Below are 15,342 nucleotides of genomic sequence, written 5' to 3' on the forward strand. Positions count from 1 at the left end.
ATGTTTTGGTGTTCCCCAATCAATGCTTTTTGAATGTAGCCTGTAATGTTTTGTTTTTGTTTCTGTACTTACACGCAGCCTGTCCTTGTCTTTACTCTTTCCTGTCTTGTTTGCTTCCTCGTTGTGTCCCTATTAAAGTTCCTCCTGCCCCTGTGTTTCTGGTCGATCATTGTTGCTGAAGCCTGTTTCTGCTGTTTAGTGCCTTTATTTTTTTTCCGGTGAGTCTGCATATTAAAACACGTTTTTCTTGATTCCTGCGTCCAACTTCTGTGATGGTAATTCCATCGATCAACACTCTTAAAGGAGTAAGAAACAGAGACAAAATTATCTCGGCACAATGTAACGGTATATTAATTATTTGCAAATAAGAGAGACGCGTCAAACACTTACAAACATAATCATCCGAGGAGTCTCTGCCGTAAGACATGAACAATCCGTATTTATTTCAAATGTTAGAAGGGGTGTGGTAAGTTGTTGCCCATCTGTCTTGAGTAACATTTACCCAAAGGGCTGGCTGTCCCCCCCACCTTATCCTTCTCAACTCCTGAGGAGACACAATGTCTGGATAGTCAACAGAGACACTAAAGGGTTATACAGATTTAAGAGTAACCCTCTAATCCACCGGTGGCGGTCAAGGATGTCTCCTAATCAAACACCAGATCCCTCTCAGCATCTTTAACTAGTAACTCATTCATACATGTATAGGACCAAGAATACATCAGTTCAAGAATTACCACAACACTTCCCATGCCAAACTGTGACAAATAAGCCTTGGCCACCCATATCCCTGTCGCTGGTTCACTGCTTTTCCTTCCTTGGACCACTTTTTATAGGTACTGACCACTGCAGACCGGGGACACCACACAAGGGCTGCAGTTTTGGAGATGCTCTGACCCAGTTGTCTAGCCATCACAAATTGGCCCTTGTAAAAGTCTCTCAGACCTTATGCTTGCCCATTTTTCCTGCTTCTAACACATTAACTTTGAGGACAGAATGTTTACTTGCTGCCTAATATATCCTACCCACGGACAGGTGCCATGATAATGAGATTATCAGTGTTATTCACTCCATCTGTCAGTGGTCATAATGTTATGGCTGATCGGTTTAACAAACTAGCTGATCAATTCCACACACCTGGTCTTCAATACTAATTAAAAGAAAAACCTCTGGCTTTTCAGGCACATGGTTGCTAACCCGTTTCAGAGGATTGATGAGTATTAACTGTATCCCAGACTCTGGTGGAATATTAGCTCTTCCTCTCTGTAATACCTCACCGTGCTGCTCTCTGGGTCCACAGATCCCCACGGTCTACCTGTCTTTCAACTTCTCTCTTTTTTATGTACTGTCTCCTTCTGAGAACACTTGACTGCCAAACGCTGATGTAACTGACTTCCTCTGTTTCTGTAATGGCCTCCTTTCAGTCTTACAAGAATCACACATGAGGTCATGTAGACTTTTTATCTATTTTATTGTGATATAAATTTTCATTACAAAAACAACCATATAGGGAAAAAAATATCTTTTTTATCTGTGGACACTGGATTAAACATTTTATAAACAGTTTATGTGATTAAAAAAAGAGTAATTTATGTGGCCACACCATTAACATGGCTTTGTGGGTGTTATTACCACCCAGGACAGTACAGTAAGTGTTATAAAAACCCAGGACAGTACAGTGGGTGTTATTACCTCCCAGGACTGTACAGTAAGTGTTATTACCACCCAGGACAGTACAGTGGGTGTTATTACCTCCCAGGACTGTACAGTAAGTGTTATTACCACCCAGGACAGTACAGTGGGTGTTATTATCACCCAGGACAGTACAGTAAGTGTTATTACCACCCAGGACAGTAAAGTGGGTGTTATTACCACCCAGGACAGTACAGTAAGTGTTATTACCACTCAGGACAGTACAGTGGGTGTTATTACCACCCAGGACAGTACAGTTGGTGTTATTACCACCCAGGACAGTACAGTAAGTGTTATTACCACCCAGGACAGTAAAGTGGGTGTTATTACCACCCAGGACAGTACAGTGGGTGTTATTACCACCCAGGACAGTACAGTGGGTGTTATTACAACCCAGGACAGTACAGTAGGTGTTATTACCACCCAGGACAGTACAGTGGGTGTTATTACCACCCAGGACAGTACAGTGGGTGTTATTACCACCCAGGACAGTACAGTGGGTGTTATTACAACCCAGGACAGTACAGTAGGTGTTATTACCACCCAGGACAGTACAGTGGGTGTTATTACCACCCTCTAGAGTTCAGTAGAGGTAATAACACCCCAGACAGAAGACAGACACATATACACACACACACCTGCAATCAAAGGTAGCTGAATCTGGGGATGTGTGTGTGTGAGTTATAGCACAGTGATCTCGCTGGGTGGCAGAGTCAGTCTCTTCTCCTGGACAGACAGCATGTTCTCCACGTGCATGGCAATGACCCGACACAGCTCCAAACCCTACACACAATCCAATTAGTAATTATATCTTCATAAAGACAAATTTTTGGTTAGTTACTCTTTAAAGCAACCTGTCTGTCTATTAGTTTGCATTAAATTGTAGAGTCCTCATACTTGCTTTGGACACTCGCAGTACTGTCCCCCCACCCTAAACTACCCTGGACTAGTTAACACTATCCCCTCCACCCTTATCCACCCTGGACTAGTTAATACTATCACCAACCCTAAACCACCCTGGACTAGTTAATACTATCCCCCCACCCTAAACTACCCTGGACTAGTTAATACTATCACCAACCCTAAACCACCCTGGACTAGTTAATACTATCCCACACCCTAAACCACCCTGGACTAGTTAATACTATCACCAACCCTAAACCACCCTGGACTAGTTAATACTATCACCAACCCTAAACCACCCTGGACTAGTTAATACTATCACCAACCCTAAACCACCCTGGACTAGTTAATACTATCCCCCACCCTAATCCACCCTGGACTAGTTAATACTATTCTCCCTAAACCACCCTGGACTAGTTAATACTATCACCAACCCTAAACCACCCTGGACTAGTTAATACTATCACCAACCCTAATCCACCCTGGACTAGTTAATGCTAGTGGATAAGTCATGTCAGAGTTAAGGTTCGGGTTAGTTCAAATTCAGTCTTGTAAATGTTAGAGGCATGATTCTATACATTGCAACATTATGTTTTAATCAAACCATTTCAAATTATTGTTTCTTGATTATATAATTTTGTATTTGTGTGTGTGTTTGTTTTATTTGACAGTGTATTTGTGTGTGTTTTATTTGACAGTGTATTTGTGTGTGTGTTTTATTTGACAGTGTATTTGTGTGTGTGTTTGTTTGACAGTGTATTTGTGGGTGTGTTTGTTTGACAGTGTATTTGTGTGTGTGTTTGTGTTTATTTGACAGTGTATTTGTGTGTGTGTGTGTTTATTTGACAATGTATTTGTGTGTGTGTTTGTTTGACAGTGTATTTGTGTGTGTGTGTGTGTGTTTATTTGACAATGAATTTGTGTGTGTGTTTGTTTGACAGTGTATTTGTGTGTGTGTGTGTTTATTTGACAGTGTATTTGTGTGTGTTTTATTTGACAGTGTATTTGTGTGTGTGTTTTATTGGACAGTGTATGTGTGTGTGTGTTTGTTTTATTTGACAGTGTGTGTGTGTGTGTGTTTATTTGACAGTGTGTGTGTGTGTGTGTACCTGCTCCAGCTGAATCTGGGTGACTCTGTGTGCGTTTAGATCTCCAAGGGTGAGGTCGACGTAGGGATAGCTGGCTCCTGCCGAGGGCCTCTGGGTGTGGGTAGACTGCACCTCTGTCAGAGGGACCACTCTCTGTAGCTCCTGCACCACAGGGACCAAACAGAAACATTTAACTCCTGCACCACAAGGGACAACTATATTCAGTTAGCTCCTGCACCACAGGGACCTACTATATTCAATTAGCTCCTGCACCACAGGGACCAACCATACAGTTAACTCCTGCACCACAAGGGACACCTATATTCAGTTAACTCCTGCACCACAGGGATCAACCATTCAGTTAGCTCCTGCACCACAGGGATCAACCATTCAGTTAGCTCCTGCACCACAGGGATCAACCATTCAGTTAGCTCCTGCACCACAGGGAACAACTAAATTCAGTTAGCTCCTGCACTACAGGGACCAACTAAATTCAGTTAGCTCCTGCACCACAGGGACCTACTATATTCAGTTAGCTCCTGCACCACAGGGACCTACTATATTCAGTTAGCTCCTGCACCACAAGGACCTACTATATTCAGTTAGCTCCTGCACCACAGGGACCTACTATATTCAGTTAGCTCCTGCACCACATGGACCTACTATATTCAGTTAGCTCCTGCACCACAGGGACCTACTATATTCAGTTAGCTCCTGCACCACAGGGACCAACTAAATTCAGTTAACTCCTGCACCACAGGGATCAACCATTCAGTTAGCTCCTGCACCACAGGGATCAACCATTCAGTTAGCTCCTGCACCACAGGGATCAACCATTCAGTTAGCTCCTGCACCACAGGGAACAACTAAATTCAGTTAGCTCCTGCACTACAGGGACCAACTAAATTCAGTTAGCTCCTGCACCACAGGGACCTACTATATTCAGTTAGCTCCTGCACCACAGGGACCTACTATATTCAGTTAGCTCCTGCACCACAAGGACCTACTATATTCAGTTAGCTCCTGCACCACAGGGACCTACTATATTCAGTTAGCTCCTGCACCACATGGACCTACTATATTCAGTTAGCTCCTGCACCACAGGGACCTACTATATTCAGTTAGCTCCTGCACCACAGGGACCAACTAAATTCAGTTAGCTCCTGCACCACAGGGACCTACTGTATTCAGTTAGCTCCTACACCACAGGGACCAACTAAATTCAGTTAGCTCCTGCACTACAGGGACCTAATGTATTCAGTTAGCTCCTGCACCACAGGGACCTACTATATTCAGTTAGGGACATAAAGATCTGTGTGGGAGGGACTTACATGAGTGTCCTTGTTGAGGAAGTGCAGTCCGTGTTGATTGACAGCCAGGATGCAGGGAGCGTAGATTGAGCCACTACTGCTGGACTGGATGTAGAAGAATGACGAGCCAAACATGGGGAAAGCACTGACCAGACCTGAACACACACACGCACAAAGTCACAATGCCCCCTATCTTTCTTTTTTATTTTGTTTTCGGTGTGGCCAGAAAGGTGCAGGTGAAGAGAAAGCGGTTGTCAAAGTGAGTGTTTTCATTTGGTGTATAATTTTGGTGTCAAAGAATTGTTTTGAAACCCCTGATTCAGTTCAAAATGATGTATTGAACTGATTCCACCACCTGCATTGAAACCTTTAAGGAGCCTTACTGATCAATCGGTTGACTGATGTTATCAGACAATATGCTAAAAGCTGTTCTCATCCAGAGTGTGATGGGGAACTGGGCTCTGGCCTGGTGTGTGTGTGTCATAGCCAGGAACTGGGCTCTGGCCTGGTGTGTGTGTGTCATAGCCAGGAACTGGGCTCTGGCCTGGTGTGTGTGTGTCATAGCCAGGAACTGGGCTCTGGCCTGGTGTGTGTGTGTCATAATCAGGAACTGGGCTCTGGCCTGGTGTGTGTGTGTGTCATAATCAGGAACTGGGCTCTGGCCTGGTGTGTGTGTGTCATAATCAGGAACTGGGCTCTGGCCTGGTGTGTGTGTGTCATAATCAGGAACTGGGCTCTGGCCTGGTGTGTGTGTGTGTGTCATACCCAGGAACTGGGCTCTGGCCTGGTGTGGGTTGAGGATCTGGACCTGCTGCATGTGCTGTGTTACCATGGTGACCCACGCCTGGGGGGGCTGTTTCCCAAACAGAGGAGAAGGGATGTACTCCGACAGCTCATGGCTACAGAGAGACAGAGAAAGAAAAATGAAGGTAGAGGAAGAATGCTCAGGCTCCAGGATCTCTAACATGATGTAGAGATGTGTTCTATTAAATCTAACATGATGTAGAGATGTGTTCTATTAAATCCAACATGATGTAGAGATGTGTTCTATTAAATCCAACATGATGTAGAGATGTGTTCTATTAACTCCAACATGATGTAGTGATGTGTTCTATTAACTCCAACATGATGTAGAGATGTGTTCTATTAACTCTAACATGATGTAGTGATGTGTTCTATTAACTCCAACATGATGTAGAGATGTGTTCTATTAACTCTAACATGATGTAGTGATGTGTTCTATTAACTCTAACATGATGTAGTGATGTGTTCTATTAAATCTAACATGATGTAGTGATGTGTTCTATTAACTCCAACATGATGTAGAGATGTGTTCTATTAACTCTAACATGATGTAGTGATGTGTTCTATTAACTCCAACATGATGTAGAGATGTGTTCTATTAACTCTAACATGATGTAGTGATGTGTTCTATTAACTCTAACATGATGTAGTGATGTGTTCTATTAAATCTAACATGATGTAGTGATGTGTTCTATTAACTCCAACATGATGTAGTGATGTGTTCTATTAACTCTAACATGATGTAGTGATGTGTTCTATTAACTGTAACATGATGTAGTGATGTGTTCTATTAACTCTAACAAGATGTAGAGATGTGTTCTATTAACTCTAACATGATGTAGAGATGTGTTCTATTAACTCTAACATGATGTAGAGATGTGTTCTATTAACTCTAACATGATGTAGTGATGTGTTCTATTAACTCTAACATGATGTAGAGATGTGTTCTATTAACTGTAACATGATGTAGTGATGTGTTGTATTAACTCTAACATGATGTAGAGATGTGTTCTATTAACTCTAACATGATGTAGAGATGTGTTCTATTAAATCTAACATGATGTAGTGATGTGTTCTATTAACTCTAACATGATGTAGAGATGTGTTCTATTAAATCTAACATGATGTAGTGATGTGTTCTATTAACTGTAACATGATGTAGTGATGTGTTCTATTAACTGTAACATGATGTAGTGATGTGTTCTATTAACTCTAACATGATGTAGTGATGTGTTCTATTAACTGTAACATGATGTAGTGATGTGTTCTATTAACTCTAACATGATGTAGAGATGTGTTCTATTAACTCTAACATGATGTAGTGATGTGTTCTATTAACTGTAACATGATGTAGTGATGTGTTCTATTAACTGTAACATGATGTAGAGATGTGTTCTATTAAATCTAACATGATGTAGAGATGTGTTCTATTAACTCTAACATGATGTAGAGATGTGTTCTATTAACTCTAACATGATGTAGAGATGTGTTCTATTAACTCAAACATGATGCAGAGATGTGTTCTATTAATTATCTTACATGCTGGGTATGAACATGATATCTTTGGCTCTGTGCTGTAAAGCGGCGAGTTTAGAGATCTGAAGGAACTGCTGTTCAGAGACTTTCCCTCTGGGCAGGATGTTCATCAGACCCTTACGGTAGTCTGGTAGAACCTGTATTAATGGATCATAGTTGTTATACATGGTTATAATGTTGTTATAACTAATTGGAAGGACTACAGTGGTTATGTGTTATTGTAATGCATCACAGTGTTGTTATATCTGGTAATAATGCATATGATGTTGTTTTAGCTGGTTATCAAGGATCATAATGTTGTTATAGCCGATTATAATAAATTGTGTGGTTGTAATGCATCATAGTGTTGTTATAACTGTTCATAATGCCTCATAGTATTACCTGGTTATAATGCATGGTGACACAGAGCTCATTGTCAAATTTAAGTGGCTGTGTCCACACGACCCTACGGAACCACAAGCTGTAATAACTGTCGACAGCCTCCGCCTCTGTAGCAACGTCCAGGACATACTCCCTTTTAATGAGAGGACGCACATTCTGCCCTGCAGACCAACACACATGTTTATCATGACATTATGACCATCAGACAAACATACGTTTATCATAACATTCTGACCACAAGACAAACACGTTTATCATGACATTCTGACCATCAGACAAACACATGTTTATCATGACATAATGACCATAAGACAAACACACGTTTATCATGACATTATGACCATCAGACAAACACACGTTTATCATGACATTCTGACCATCAGACAAACACATGTTTATCATGACCATCAGACAAACACACATGTTTATCATGACATGATGACCATCAGATAAACATAGGTTTATCATGACATGATGACCATCAGACAGACACACATGTTTATCATGACATGATGACCATCAGACAAACACACATGTTTATCATGACATGATGACCATCAGATAAACATAGGTTTATCATGATATGATGACCATCAGACAAACACACGTTTATCATGACATTCTGACCATCAGACAAACACACGTTTATCATGATATTATGACCATCAGACAAACACACTTTTATCATGATATTATGACCATCAGACAAACACACGTTTATCATGATATTATGACCATCAGACAAACATACGTTTATCATGACATTATGACCATCAGACAAACACACACGTTTATTTTATGACATTCTGACCATCAGACAGACACACATGTTTATCTCATGACTTGATTATTAATTATTCATGCGTGAAATAATTCCCATCAAAGTGAGGACTGGTTTGAGTTTTACACCATTCTGTTCATGTACAATTTCTTCAGCTTGGTTTTGAGTTAAGGGTTAGAATTAGGATTGGGTATTAAGGGTTAGGTTTGGATTCAGGGTTATAGGGATAGGTTTTTTGGGTTGGGGTTATGGCTAGGGTCTGCATTAGGTTTAGGCCAAAACATTTTTAATGGTACAACCCTTTTTTGGTCCTCGCTTTGATAGGTTTTCCAGATTGTGTGTGTATGCACTAGTCTGTGTGTGTGAACCTCGGTTGGTGACCAGGAATACAGTGTATTCATCAACCGCCTCCAATCTGTGAAGGCCCATTTCATAACACAACTCCTCAATGACGTCCAGGGCCACAGAGCATGTCTTGACCTTCAGGTGCCGTTCAATGCCTCCTGGAAGCAGGAACAACTGCCGCTTGGAGCTCCGCCCTGCCTGGTAGAGATTGAGGTCAGGAGATTAGGGGCTAGAGGTCAAGAGTTCAGGGGGGTTGTTGACTTCCCTGTTTCATTCAAACTGTTGTTAAATGTGTTAGCTGGTTATTTGATTAGCAAGCAAGCAAGTTTATTTATATAGCACAATTCATACATCGAAGCAATTCAATGTGCTTTACAAAGAAAAATATATGAAAGTACAGTAACATAAAAACAAATACTCAAATGAAAACATCAAAGCAAATGAATACATTATAACAATAAAAAATAAAAACATAGGAAGCTCTAAGGTTAAACAGTGTGGTTAAGTTTAAGTGCTCAGTCATAGGCACGAGAGAAGAGAAGTGTTTTTAACCTGGATTTTAAAATGGATACGTTTGGGGCATGTCTAAGACCTTCTGGAAGTTTATTCCAGTTGTGTACAGCATAAGTGCTAAACACAGCTTCTCCATGTTTAGTTTGAAATCTGGGCTCTACTAGCTGACCTGTGTTCATGGTTTATATTCTTCAAACATATCAGAAATGTATTCGGTTCCTAAACCATTCAGTGATTTATAAACTAAAAGCACCACTTAAAAATCTATCGATAAAAGCATGGATGAGCTTCTCTTGGTCTTTTTGGGACACCAAGCCTTTGATTCTGGCTATATTTTTTAGATGATAGAATGCTGTTTTGGTGACTGCTTTGATATGACTGTTAAATGTGAGGTATGAATCTATCAGAACACCAAGATTACGCACTTGATCCCTGGTTTTAAGGGCCCGAGAATCCAGCTCTTTACTAATGCTTGTTCTTTTATTTTTGTTGCCAAACACAATAATCTCAGTTTTATCTTGGTTTAATTGTAGACAGTTTTGGTTCATCCAGGTATTTATGTGCTCTATACAGTGACACAGAGAGTCTATTGAGCTGTTGTCATACGGTTCGAGAGCCATATATATTTGAGTATCATCGGCATAACTGTGGTAGTTAATGTTGTTCTGTAGAATTTGGCCCAGAGGTAGCATATAGAGATTGAACAGAAACTGTCTGAGATCTGATCCCTGTGGAACTCCGCATGTCATAGCCACCCTATCAGATTCATGATTACCAATGGTGACAAAGTAACTCCGGCCATCTAGAAAAGATCTGAACCAATCAAGGACTATCCCGGAGACTCCTACCCAATCTATGTGTTCTATGATCTACAGTGTCAAATGCTGCACTGAGATCTAATAGAACCAGAACTGTTATTTTATCAGAATCAGTATTCAGCCGTATATCATTTAAAACTTTAATCAGGGCCGTTTCAGTACTGTGGTGAGGTCTGAGGCCTGGCTGATTAGCTTTAATCTGCCTTAATCTGCATTTCTTTAGCATTATTACTGGAAAGTATCAGTTTGCAATCATGTGTAGAGGCTGGTACCAACCAGCATAGCTTTGAGTTCCATGTTGCCCGGGGCGACAACGCGGCCTCCATATTGATAGGTCTTCCTCAGGTTCTGCTCACACGCTTTTGCAATACCTGATCAATACATATACATATATTTCATGCATTTTATACTTTAAAAAAAAAACTTGCGACTGCAATAATGTTTTAATCCTGTGAAAGCAATTATCACAACTTACCTCTGAAAAAAAGTTCACTAAGAAACACCAACACAGTATCACAGGATTTCGTGACATCTACACAAATTCTGTATTACAAAATCATGACATGTAAAAGGCATTTATTTTGTGTACAGGTTTGTGTACAATTTTCTTAATGATTCATGTCATATAAGGATCGAGTTTTTATAAATATTACATGAGTTTCTTCATAATTTCTTTCAGCAACAGCTTTAAGTTTTTCTTATGTTTTACACAAACGTCTTTTACACAAACGTCATTTAATACAATACCTCGGCTGTTGATCCCACATTCACTGTAGCCAGTTTGAACAAATACTGCTAGATATTTATTTGGAAAACATTTGATCTGGGAAGGGATGGAAACACATTTCAGGCTGCGTAACAATGGTATCAGCACTGACTACTTCTGAGGTAACAGAAGAATTAACAAACAATTTATTATTTCACTCCGACTCGTGTCATGTACACGAGAAGCGGTTGCCTAAGGTACAAGGTTCGCCATAGGAAGAAAATTGTGTCCTACACACGAAAAAAAAAACTTTTACGTGTGATTGTCACGATATTCTAATAAGAAACGTGTGTAGATTTCACAAAAACCTGTGATCCTGTGTTGGATACACAGCGGTATTCATGTCTTCTTTCATGATGTACACTAACACATCATCCGGATTTTATGTAAATCCAGAACAGAGATGTATGTCCAACACCAAGGTGCCACAATGCTACAGCTACAGCAGGTGACCAGTAGGAACTAATCAGCGTTGTGTTGCTAATGCTGGTGATTTTAGCCATGGGTTGTCCTACCTTGGAACAGTAGCCCCGGGTTACGGCAGGCGTCCAGTAGGAACCTCAACAGGAAGGGCTTCATGACCTCTGAGCAGCGATGGAATGCAGTCAGGATGTAAAGGAGCCTCCAGCCACGCTGACAACTGTCCCTAGAAGTTAGAGGAAGGGATTAAGAGGTCAGGGGTTAAGGTCAGGATTGAGAGATGGGTAGTTACAGATCGAGGTCGGAGCTCAAGGTTAAATATCTTACGGTTTGGAGCTGGTGTTTCCTGTAATCTGTTTGAGGAGTTGACAGTAGGCTTCATCCTTCATTAAACCAAACTCTCCAATCAGCTACAAAAAATTAACAGACACATCACAGTGTCAGCAATATCATACAGCTGTTGGAAACATCACAGAGCTGACAGAAATCTCACACAGCTGTCAGAAACCTCACAATGCTGTCAGAAACATCACACAGCTGACATTAATATCATACAGCTGAAAGTTACATCACACAACTGATATTAACATCACATAGCTGACAGAAATATAACACAGCTGACAGTAACATCACAGAACTGACAGTAACATCACATAGCTGACAGAAATCTCATACAGCTATCAGAAACATCACACAGCTGTGAGAAACATCACGCAGCTGTAAGAAACATCACACTGCTGTCGAAAACATCACACTAACCATAGTGTGACTAAGAATGTTGTGTTACCTTGAGGAAGGTGCTGACTACTTCCTGTTCGGTAAGTCCCTTCATCGGATGGTCTCCCATAAACCGCATCACCGCTAAAAACATGACATAGCATAACATGAAGTTATATGACAGAGATATGACAACATGACATAGAAAAAATGAAGTTGTATGACAGAGACATGACAACATGACATAGTGTAACATGTAACTTACACAGGAAGATGTCCGTAGCTACTCTGTTCATCCCAGTATCAGTAAACTCTATCAGAGACTCAGACAGGGGGGTCTGGGTAAGGAGAGGGAGCGGTAGACGGAGTGACAGAGAGAAAGAGAGGGCAATTGCACACATGAACTAGAGGCTTATAAGAACATATACTGTAACAATCACATTTGGGAATGTGTTTTTACGTTTTATAAAATGCTATAAACTACTAGAAAGTGCTATGCCATGCAATGAAGTGTTACTGTATAATGTGTTATGAAGAGTTTTCAGGTGTTGTAAAGTGTTATAACATGTTACCTTGGAGAACTTGACCATTTCAAAGGGATCCCTGGTGTCTTTGGACTTCTTGGACTTGACTGAGTCACTGTGGTAGGAACCAGTGATACATATATAAACAACTGAGACATGCAGCATTAGGGTTTCAGCTGGAATAGCAGACTACCCCTCCCTTATTTAAAGTAGTCACAAAACACATTTATAAACATGTCTTACTTAAAGTCACAAAACGCATTTATAAACATGTCTTACTTAAAGTCACAAAACACATTTATAACCTTGTCTTATTTAAAGAAGTCACAAAACACATTTATAAACATGTCTTACTTAAAGAAGTCACAAAACACATTTATAAACATGTCTTATTTAAAGAAGTCACAAAACAAATTTATAAACATGTCTTATTTAAATAAGTCACAAAACACATTTATAAACATGTCTTACTTAAAGTCACAAAACACATTTATAACCTTGTCTTATTTAAAGAAGTCACAAAACACAATAATAAACATGTTTTAGTGTTTGTGTGCGTGTGTGTGTGTGTGTGTGTGTCTGTCTGTGTGTGTGTGAGTGTGTCTGGGAGTGTTCTGTGTGTGTGCCTGTGTCTGTGTGTGTGTGTGTGTCTGTGAGTGTGTTCTGTGTGTGTGTTCTCTGTGTGTGTGTGTGTGTTTTTGGGTTTGTGTGTTTGTGTGTGTTTTCTGTGTATGTGTGTGTGCGTTCTCTGTGTGTTTGTTCTCTGTGTGTGTGTCTGTGTGTGAGTGTTCTCTGAGTGTGTGTGTTTTCTGTGTGTTTTTGTGTGTGTTTTTCTGTGTGTGTGTGTTCTGTGTGTGTGTTCTGTGTGTGTGTTCTGTGTGTGTGTGTTTTCTGTGTGTGTGTGTTTTCTGTGTGTGTGTGTGAGTGTGTTGTGTGTTCTCTGTGTGTGTGTGTGTGTTCTGTGTGTGTGTTCTGTGTGTGTGTGTTTTCTGTGTGTGTGTGTGTCTTCTCTGTGTGTGTATGTGAGTGTGTTCTCTGTGTGTGTGTGTGTGTGTGTTCTCTGTGTGTGTGTGTGTGTGTTCACCCCTTGGCAGCCTGTCTGAAGTACTTCTTGGCAAACTCCACCATGTCATACTGAGGGTCCTGTAGAAGGCTTTCTTCCATCTCCAGGAACTCACCGAATGCTTCCTAAACCACAATTGCAGGTTAAAGAGTGTGTGTGTTTGTGTATGTGTGTGTAAATGTGTGTCTGTGTGTGTGAATGTGTGTATGTGTGTGTAAATGTGTGTAAGTGTGTGTATAAATGTGTCTATGGGTGTGTATGGGTGTGTAAATGTGTGTGTTTATGTGTGTGTGTGTGTGTGTGTGTGTGTACCTCCAAAGTTGGATCTATCTCATGTGCAGCTGCACTGGACGCCACGGCAACAGCCATAGCTGATGTCACAGCAACTCGCCCTGCCCCTCCTCTAGGCTCCGCCCTGCGGTCAGCCGGGAGAGACAGGAAGTCTGGAGCAGCGATTGGACGAACACAATCTGATGGGAATGCCCCCGAACGTCCACACACTGCCCCGAACTTCCAACCTTAAAACACGACACAGGATGGGACATGAAGAATGAACAGATGAACAGAAGTAGGGATGGAGAGTTGAAGAGATGGAGGAGAAGAGGAAGTCAATAAAGACCAGAGGGATGACAAAGGAGAAAAGACAGGTGAAAAGAGAAAACAAGAGAGGGATGAGAGAGAAGATGAGAGAGAGCTAAGAGAGGGATGAGAGGGAGAAGGCAAGACAGAGAGACTGGAGAAGGGAAGACAGAGAGCCTGGAGAAGGGAAGACAGAGGGACTGGAGAAGGGAAGACAGAGGGACTGGAGAAGGGAAGACAGAGGGACTGGACAAGGGAAGACAGAGGGACTGGAGAAGGGAAGACAGAGGGACTGGAGAAGGGAAGACAGGGTTTGGAGAAGGGAAGACAGAGGGACTGGAGAAGGGAAGACAGATATCTCACCAAAGTCTGTTGTGCCTCTCTTCATCTCCTCTAGAAACATCACTCTCTTCCTCACTACACACCCGTAGCTATACCCTGTTAAACAGACAGACACATATACACACAAACACCCACACACACACACACACAACACACAGACACAATGACTGACAGATGTGCTGCGTATTAATCCAGAGTTATGCACAATGTGTGTGTTAGGTTGTGATATCATCAGTGTGGGGGTGGGGTTTACCTTTCTTCAACCCATCCATGATCTGCAGTCTGATGATGTCACCTTTGTGGAAGCTGAGCAGAGAACGTTCATCTGTCACAAAGTGGCGTTCCGCAATGACATACTCAGAGTCCTGGCATTGAGAGACCACAGGGATGATGAGGGTGAGTGTTGAAATGTGTGTGTGGGTGTGTATATAAGTGTATATGTGTTGTAGTGTGTAGTGTGCGTGTCTGGCCTGTATGTTGTGTGTGAGTCTGCGGGTGTAGTGTGTACCTTCTTGATCTCTGTGATGAAATAATCCACTATGTGTTTGACCTGCGGAGCCTTGGCTGAGAACAGGATCAGCTTCTCATTAGTCAGGTTGAACTCCAGCATGTTCTCTGACGGAATGGTCGCAAACAGGATGTCCGCATAACTATGGCAACATAGAGGAAGTAACCATGGAGACAGAAAGACAACATAAATATGGAGATTTCTATTTTACTTAAAGCATACATGTATTTGTAGTTAATAAAACGTATGTGTAAT

The 15,342-nt window shown here is 41.3% G+C and overlaps 1 protein-coding gene across 1 annotated transcript in view; it reads right to left on the reverse strand.

Moving 5' to 3' along the window:
- Positions 1-1,528: 1,528 nt before the first annotated feature.
- myo15ab (myosin XVAb) overlaps positions 1,529-15,342 on the reverse strand; it is a 59,652-nt gene continuing 45,838 nt past the window's right edge. Inside the window, exons 47-64 of the mRNA XM_034294500.1 lie at positions 15,088-15,229; positions 14,833-14,944; positions 14,601-14,675; positions 13,971-14,176; positions 13,680-13,783; positions 12,644-12,710; positions 12,337-12,409; positions 12,142-12,215; positions 11,682-11,764; positions 11,450-11,580; positions 10,445-10,539; positions 8,861-9,035; positions 7,712-7,872; positions 7,334-7,467; positions 5,756-5,889; positions 5,012-5,145; positions 3,702-3,842; positions 1,529-2,472 (exon numbers count right to left, since the gene is read on the reverse strand). Coding sequence (XP_034150391.1) covers positions 2,371-2,472; positions 3,702-3,842; positions 5,012-5,145; positions 5,756-5,889; positions 7,334-7,467; positions 7,712-7,872; positions 8,861-9,035; positions 10,445-10,539; positions 11,450-11,580; positions 11,682-11,764; positions 12,142-12,215; positions 12,337-12,409; positions 12,644-12,710; positions 13,680-13,783; positions 13,971-14,176; positions 14,601-14,675; positions 14,833-14,944; positions 15,088-15,229 — 2,143 coding nt within the window. The 3' untranslated portion in view covers positions 1,529-2,370. The remainder of the gene's footprint in view (positions 2,473-3,701; positions 3,843-5,011; positions 5,146-5,755; positions 5,890-7,333; positions 7,468-7,711; positions 7,873-8,860; positions 9,036-10,444; positions 10,540-11,449; positions 11,581-11,681; positions 11,765-12,141; positions 12,216-12,336; positions 12,410-12,643; positions 12,711-13,679; positions 13,784-13,970; positions 14,177-14,600; positions 14,676-14,832; positions 14,945-15,087; positions 15,230-15,342) is intronic.

Source organism: Esox lucius, chromosome 9 (assembly GCF_011004845.1).
Source record: "Esox lucius isolate fEsoLuc1 chromosome 9, fEsoLuc1.pri, whole genome shotgun sequence".
In the NCBI taxonomy this organism is placed as follows: Eukaryota; Metazoa; Chordata; class Actinopteri; order Esociformes; family Esocidae; genus Esox; species Esox lucius.